Raw genomic sequence first — 8125 nt, 5'->3', positions numbered from 1 at the left:
GGACCTTAACTGCATTAACCACATAGGAGGAATCTGACACAATGTTAAGTGGGCCTGGGAAGGTCTCGAGGACCTCTAGCACCACTAAACAGTCCACAACTTGAGGTGAGGTTTCATTATACTGCTTAGATACTACCTTATTATTGACCACATAAGTACCTACACCAGTTTTTGACCCATCTGTATACACTACAACCCCATCAACAAGTGGTTTCTGAGACATTATGTGTGGGAACACAATGGCTTGGCTTAAAGCAAATTGTAGGATCGGGTGTTTTGGATAATGATTATCAATCTGTCCAGTAAAGTAAGTAACTAACACTGCCCAAGCATTTGAGGTAGCAGCTAATGTTTGAACCTGAATGGCTGTATATGGTACTATCAAAATTTTGGGTTCATTCCCAAAATGAGTAATAGCTGCCTTCAACACGCGGAGTGCAAGCTGAGCAACCGCATCGGGATACCAGTCAATAATCTTAGCAGGAGATGCATTGGGATGGATCCATAATAAAGGCCCATCCTGCCACAAGACAGCTGTTGGTAATTGCATAGTTTTGAAATCACACAAATCAAAAGGCTTGGTTTCATCAATGCGCTGTAATTGAGCATCCTGTAAGGCACTTTCTACAACTTGTAAGGCCTGGTTTGGGGCTGGCATCAATGCTCTCGGAGAGGAGATATGAGAGTCCCCTTCCAAAATATCAAATAACGGTTTCAACTCAGCATAGGAAATCTTTAAAAATGGTCTCAGCCAATTTATATCTCCCAATAATTTTTGGAAATCATTTAAGGTATGTAAATGATCTCTGCGAATCACTAATTTCTGAAGAAATATTTTTTCAGAATAAATGACCGATCCCAGAAATAAGCCAATTTCTGCAATTTGAACTTTTTCTGTAGTGACTTGTAGTCCCCATTGTCCCAATGTTTTGGTTAAGATGGGATATGAGGTCTGTAAGGTTGTTAAATCTCTATCACACTTTAGAATATCATCCATGTAATGAACCAGAAGCAAAGATGGAAATCGCTTCCTTATAGGTTCAAGGGCTAGTTGCACATATAGTTGACACATAGTGGGGCTATTGGCCATGCCTTAAGGCAGGACCTTCCACTGAAATCTCTTATCAGGTTCAAGATGATTAACAGCTGGTATAGTAAATGCAAACCTCTGTCTATCTTGTGGACACAAGGGGATGGAAAAGAAACAATCCTTAATATCTATAATTATTATCTTCCATTGCTTAGGTAAGGTGGAGAGTAAGGGTAAGCCTCGTTGGATAGAGCCAAATAGACACATCTGTGCATTAATGGCTTTCAAATCACGGAGAAGTCTCCATTTTCCTGATTTTTTCTTTATCACAAAAATAGGAGTATTCCATGGTGAAATGGACGGTTCTAAATGACCAAGCTGTAATTGTTCATTAACCAATTTAGTGGCAGGTTCCAATTTTTCAGAGGATAGAGGCCATTGAGGAACCCATTTAGCCTCCTTTGTGAGCCAGGGTATGGGCATAGAACCCTCAATGGCACCTAGGAAAAACCCAGGCCCTGCCTTCCTATATTACCTTCTTGTGGGATTGGTTCTAATTTTCCTTGTTCCTTTTTTCCTAATCCCTTCCCTTCCTCGTAAACCATTCTCTTCATAATCTCGACAGCTTGTCGAGAGTACTCGTTGGTCAATGTCAGTCCTAGACCCTGTAAGACATCCCTCCCCCAAAGGTTAACAGGAAGAGGAAGGACATAAGGAATGAACCTTCCTGATTGGCCTTCTGGAGCATGCCAGATCAAAAAGCGTGAGCCGATAGTGGGGCTGGCCTCATACCCTAGTCTTTGTAAGGAATGGGATGATTGAATGACAGGCCATGCCTTAGGCCACCAACTAGAGGAGATAATGCTCTTATCAGCCCCTGTATCTAGAATTCCTGTAAAAGTTTTCCCTTCTATATTCAACTCTAAAGAGGGTCTGGAATTAAGGTCCATCATTAAATAAGCAGAATCAGTCCCGGAAGAGCCAAACTTCGCGGTGCCTCTAGGGACCCTGGAAGAAGGAAAATGATCATGTAAGCTTGGAAGGATAATCAACTGAGCAATCCTGTCACCTGAGGAGATGGAAAAAATGCCTTGAGGGCAAGAGCAGAGAACTTGAAGTTCTCCCGTGTAATCTTGATCTATTATTCCAGGGTGAAAAATAAGTCCCTTTAAGGTTAAGGAGGATCGACCCAAAATAAGGCCGACACTTCCCATGGGTAAGGGGCCTTTGTAGTCAGTGGGGACAGGTTGCACACCCATCAGTGGCATTAATATGAACTGGGTGGTGGAACGGAGGTCCACTCCTGCTGAGCCTTTTGTAGCTCTGTGAACCGTTGTGTCCGTTTGTTGTGAGCTGGAATCCCATATGTTTTGGGGCCCTGAGACTTGGGGCCCAGATACCCATTTTTTGGAGTGTTTTCACCCCCTTCTGCCTGCGGAGACCCGGGCTGAATAAGCCTGCCTCTGATATCTTTAACTGAGCGACAGTCACTAGCCCAATGATAGCCTTTCCCACACTTAGTACATAGTCCTGGTTCTTTCTTCTTTGTGAGGGCCTGACACTCCTTTTTCAGATGTCCTGGTTTGCCATGGTTATAGCAGACCCTGCGATCACCTGTACCTGAGCACTTTTGGCCCTGTAGGATAGCAGCCGCGAGGCCGGCATTCGTAAGCGGGCCTCCAAGTTCTCGGCAAATTCTCAGCCAGTCCTGTAATCCATTGCTCTTCCAGGGGGTAATAGCTGCTCTGCATTCCTGTGTGGCTTGCTCATAGACCAACTGTTCCACTAAAGGCATTGCCTGTTCAGGGTCTCCAAAGATCCTGCCTGCTGCCTCTGTCATCCTAGCCACAAAGTTTGAGAATGGCTCCTGGGTGCCTTGTATAATTCTTGTTAAGTGTCCCCCAGACTCTCCCTTCTTGGAAAGTGCCTTCCACGCCTTAACGGTGGCAGTGGAGATTTGAGCGTATGCTCCCCAGTTATAGTTTGTTTGATTATTGGCATACTGCCCTTGTCCTGTTAGCAGATCAAGTGTCCAATCTCTCTGATCGCCTTCAGCAATGGCACTGATTTTGGCCTGTGCCTGAGAGGTGTCATACCACAAGGCTTTCCATTCCATATATTGTCCCATATTAGGGAGTGCAGCCTTCACTGTTGTCTGCCAGTCTCCTGGAGTCATGGCCAGAGTGGCAAGCCTCTCGACTTGAGCAATAGTAAAATTGACACTAACTCTGTAGTTACGGACCGACTCGGCAAGTTCCTTAATTTGAACATATTCTACTGGTGCGTGAACACGGTCTCCATCGGCAGCCTCAAACACCGGAAATGCCTGCTGAATCTTTTTCTGTTCCTCTTTAGTGAGGAAGGAATCTGAGTGAAATCTCTCCATATAAGATGGAGGGGTGCTGGTGCTTATAGGCTGGGAAACCGCACGGTTTCCACCTCCCACTTTCTTCTGTTTACCCTAGCTGTTAGCTTATTGTTCATCTGGGTAGTATCCTTCTTCTTCATAGCGAGCTGCCTCATCTTCTAAATCCTCTTCCTCAGAGGAGCTAAGCTTGTCTGTCTCTGAGCTATCAAGCTCTAAAACCTCTAACTCCTTTACCGGATAAAGGCTTCTCCTTTTCAAACTTTCTTCTCCTTTCTCTGTTTCTCTCCCGGGGCGTCTTTCCCCAACCTCTCGCTCCCTCAGATCTGAGGTCTTTGGGAGGGTCTTTTTTCTTATGTTTACCTTTTCTCTTTGAGCTCTTTAAACTTTTATCCCGCACTGTTTCTGACATGCTGTCTTGTAACTCCCCTAGCACTCTCTGTCCTGCTATTACAGTTGGGCGGCTCCCATCTTCTAGGCACGACCTGTGACGATGCCTAGCAGCAGCCACAAAATCAAACACCAAAAGAGAAAGCATGAAGGCTGCTAAAACGATAACAAAAACTTCCGCCGCATCTTCTAGTGGGGGAGAGAAGTGAAAAAGATCAACACCAAACATATCTTTCAGAGCTTACCCGCGTCCTGCAGCTTTGGATTCTCTCCGAGGACGGAGGGCCCCTCCTCGGCGATGGTGATGGTGTGGCATTTTATCCCGGGTTTCGGCACCAGATGTCACGCGCCCAATGTCCCGCCAGCAGGAAACGCATGCGCGGACACACAAATCCTTCTACAGCAAAACGTTTTTATTGTATCTTAAATAGAGGGCCCGGGGCGCAAGCATGCCGCGGCTTATATACACCCTAGCGCGACGCATCCACACCTGATTGGTCGCTTCCCCATGATCTCATAGGCACGCCCGGAGTGGGCAAAGACCTGGCACGAAGACACTCTTGCACATGCGCACACAGTTAACTTCCTGAAAGGAAGTCGGCTGGTGTGGCAGAGGCCAGTGCCATCTTGTAATGGCAAAAAGCTTTCCTCGTGGGGCGCAGTGGAAGCCAGCGCCATCTTGTGGTGGCGCATGTTATTGCAGCTCTCCACATATTACTACATAAATTAAACATATCTGTAATGAAAATTAGAATTTCACATTAATCTGTGTCTCATTTTGGCCTAAAGCACCAAACAATCTAAACGGTGTTTTGGCTTTGGTGGGTTATGGGGCAGAATAGAAAGGCACAGAAACTGGGGGTCATGAATGTTGTTGGAACCTTTCAGCTTCCTCTAGCAGCACAGCAAGAATTCCAGACAATCACTAAGGGCCTTCCTCCCTTTCTAGCCACTTTCTGCAGTTCTGTGGGATCTCACCAGAAACCACACTTTACAGAAAGACTCTTCAGCTAGGCTCCTTGTTCACCCCAGCAGTGCCTGCTCTTCCCTTACCAGACTGTCATTCCATCCTGTCCTTCTGGAACCACAACTTACCTCTCTTACCAAGAAGAAAGATATGGGGTTTGTGGAGTAGATTCTTAGCAACGTTTTGAGATGAAACCTTTGTCTATGCAACTAAACCAAACAACAAGGAGACAAAAACACAGCACAGCCCTCAGCTCTAAGGGAATAGGACAGGGTGGTTTGTTGTTGCTGTTTTCCATCTTGATTGGCTTATGGCCTGGAAGCACAGGTTAACAAGCAGTTTCATGAACTTTAATAGGTTTACAAAACAAAGAAAGTCATAAATCAGAGCAAGTTTAGATTACATCAGTAGGTACACCAGAAACGTAGTTGCAGCCAGACAGAAAAGCTTTTCTATACGCCTAAGAGTCTATCTGATGACATCTTTAACTTCTCGGTTGGCAGAAGCAAGGGTCTCCTAAGTTAATGGTGCCAAATGTTTTTACTTTTTTTAGTCAACAAATTATCATTTCAGTAATAGAAGTGGGCAAGGAATGGATCGGATTTCAAGACGCTAAAGCTACCTTCCGGTAAGGGAATTAGCTTCTGGGTCAGCAGCATCCCAAAGTCTCCACACGGCTACAGTTTTACTCAGTCAAATTTCTCTGCAGGAACAGCTTCTTTTCTGCAGAAGCAGACACCCAAGAGCCACCAAAATTGACCATATGACTAATGCTCATACAATGATTGCTCCATCTCCCTTGGGCAGCCTGTTCCCACACCTCAGTACATTTTGCTCTCTTTTACAAACCCATATTTGTAATCTCCTGTGTATCTTACTTTCTTCTGAGCATGTCTCTTTCTCTTAAGCCTCATGATTATGTCCATAATAAAAATTATCTTTAATAAAAGGCTCCAACTTTTCTGATAAACTGTTTAATCCCAAAATTCTTTTCAATATTGAAGCTGGGAATCCTGGATTGTTCTTAGTCAAAGTTCCTAAAATTCCCAGGGAACTCGTCAAGTTGCCAAGGTCAGCAGAATGGAGTTGTGTCTCTGTCCCCTCACTGCTGAGCTGTGCTGGCATTTGAGAAGCGGCAGTCATTGAGAAGTTAGTTCCCTTAGTATACCTGGGGAAAAGGACCAACCTCATCCTGTCAGACACAGGGACACAGAGGAGAAAACTACTTACTAAATTTGATACAATCCTTCCTAAATTCCCCATTGGATCCCACTTATTCCTTTATCATCTGATCTAAGCTGACCTCATGCCTGTCCACTCTTTATCAAAACGGTGTCTACAAAACAATACAAGCAAAACAACAACAACAACAACAACAACAACAACAACAACAAGAAAACAACAACAACAGCAACAACAACACATTTGCTGGGGCCTCCTGCATTAGCCCTTATTCAAGAAAACGCCGGCCCAGGAGCGGCAGGACCCCTGCCTGAGACACCGCCGGAACCTGAGGGAAACAGACCGGATAAACAGTTCTCTGCACCCAAATCCCGTGGGAGGGAGAGCTGAACCTTCAGAGAGGCAGACAAGCCTGGGAAACCAGAAGAGACTGCTCTCTGTACATACATCTCGGACGCCAGAGGAAAACACCAAAGGCCATCTGGAACCCTGGTGCACTAAAGCTCCCGGAAGGGGCGGCACAGGTCTTCCTGGTTGCTGCCGCCGCAGAGAGCCCTTGGGCAGCACCCCGCGAGCAAACTTGAGCCTCGGGACCACAGGTAAGACCAACTTTTCTGCTGCAAGAAAGCTGCCTGGTGAACTCAAGACACAGGCCCACAGGAACAGATGAAGACCTGTAGAGAGGAAAAACTACACGCCCGAAAGCAGAACACTCTGTCCCCATAACTGACTGAAAGAGAGGAAAACAGGTCTACAGCACTCCTGACACACAGGCTTATAGAACACTCTAGCCACTGTCAGAAAAGGCAGAACAAAGTAACACTAGAGATAATCTGATGGCGAGAGGCAAGCGCAGGAACCCAAGCAACAGAAACCAAGACTACATGCCATCATCGGAGCCCAATTCTCCCACCAAAACTAACATGGAATATCCAAACACACCAGAAAAGCAAGATCTAGTTTCAAAATCATATCTGATCATGATGCTGGAGGACTTCAAGAAAGACATGAACACACTTAGGGAAACACAGGAAAACATTAATAAACAATTGGAAGCCTACAGAGAGGAATCGCAAAAATCCCTGAAAGAATTCCAGGAAAACACAATCAAACAGTTGAAGGAATTAAAAATGGAAATAGAAGCAATCAAGAAAGAACACATGGAAACAACCCTGGATATAGAAAACCAAAAGAAGAGACAAGGAGCTGTAGATACAAGCCTCACCAACAGAATTCAAGAGATGGAAGAGAGAATCTCAGGAGCAGAAGATTCCATAGAAATCATTGACTCAACTGTCAAAGATAATGTAAAGCGGAAAAAGCTACTGATCCAAAACATACAGGAAATCCAGGACTCAATGAGAAGATCAAACCTAAGGATAATAGGTATAGAAGAGAGTGAAGACTCCCAGCTCAAAGGACCAGTAAATATCTTCAACAAAATCATAGAAGAAAACTTCCCTAACCTAAAAAAAGAGATACCCATAGGCATACAAGATGCCTACAGAACTCCAAATAGATTGGACCAGAAAAGAAACACCTCCCGTCACATAATAGTCAAAACACCAAATGCACAAAATAAAGAAAGAATATTAAAAGCAGTAAGGGAAAAAGGTCAAGTAACATATAAAGGCAGACCTATCAGAATCACACCAGACTTCTCGCCAGAAACTATGAAGGCCAGAAGATCCTGGACTGATGTCATACAGACCCTAAGAGAACACAAATGCTAGCCCAGGTTACTGTATCCTGCAAAACAATCAATTAACATAGATGGAGAAACCAAGATATTCCATGACAAAACCAAATTTACACAATATCTTTCTACAAATCCAGCACTACAAAGGATAATAAATGGTAAAGCCCAACATAAGGAGGCAAACTATACCCTAGAAGAAGCAAGAAACTAATCATCTTGGCAACAAAACAAAGAGAATGAAAGGACACAAACATAACCTCACATCCAAATATGAATATAACGGGAAGCAATAACCACTATTCCTTAATATCTCTCAATATCAATGGCCTCAACTCCCCAATAAAAAGAAATAGATTAACAAACTGGATACGCAACGAGGACCCTGCATTCTGCTGCCTACAGGAAACACACCTCAGAGACAAAGACAGACACTACCTCAGAGTGAAAGGCTGGAAAACAACTTTCCAAGCAAATGGTCAGAAGAAGCAAGCT

General features: G+C 44.4%; 1 protein-coding gene and 3 pseudogenes across 1 annotated transcript; all 4 read right to left on the bottom strand.

The window, feature by feature from the left end:
* The window catches only part of Arhgap20-ps5 (rho GTPase activating protein 20, pseudogene 5), a 411817-nt pseudogene that overhangs the window by 131229 nt on the left and 272463 nt on the right, over positions 1-8125 (bottom strand).
* The window catches only part of Rcn1-ps1 (reticulocalbin 1, pseudogene 1), an 88766-nt pseudogene that overhangs the window by 54835 nt on the left and 25806 nt on the right, over positions 1-8125 (bottom strand).
* Positions 1531-2298, bottom strand: LOC134481223 (endogenous retrovirus group K member 7 Pro protein-like). Its single transcript, XM_063271821.1, has one exon. The coding sequence runs from the start codon at positions 2296-2298 to the stop codon at positions 1531-1533; it is 768 nt and encodes a 255-aa protein (XP_063127891.1).
* Positions 2298-4101, bottom strand: LOC134478872 (igE-binding protein-like; annotated as a pseudogene).

Source organism: Rattus norvegicus, chromosome 12 (genome assembly GCF_036323735.1).
Source record: "Rattus norvegicus strain BN/NHsdMcwi chromosome 12, GRCr8, whole genome shotgun sequence".
In the NCBI taxonomy this organism is placed as follows: domain Eukaryota; kingdom Metazoa; phylum Chordata; class Mammalia; order Rodentia; family Muridae; genus Rattus; species Rattus norvegicus.
Note: the sequence above shows the minus strand (reverse complement) of the source record. Positions and strands in the feature narration are given on the sequence as shown.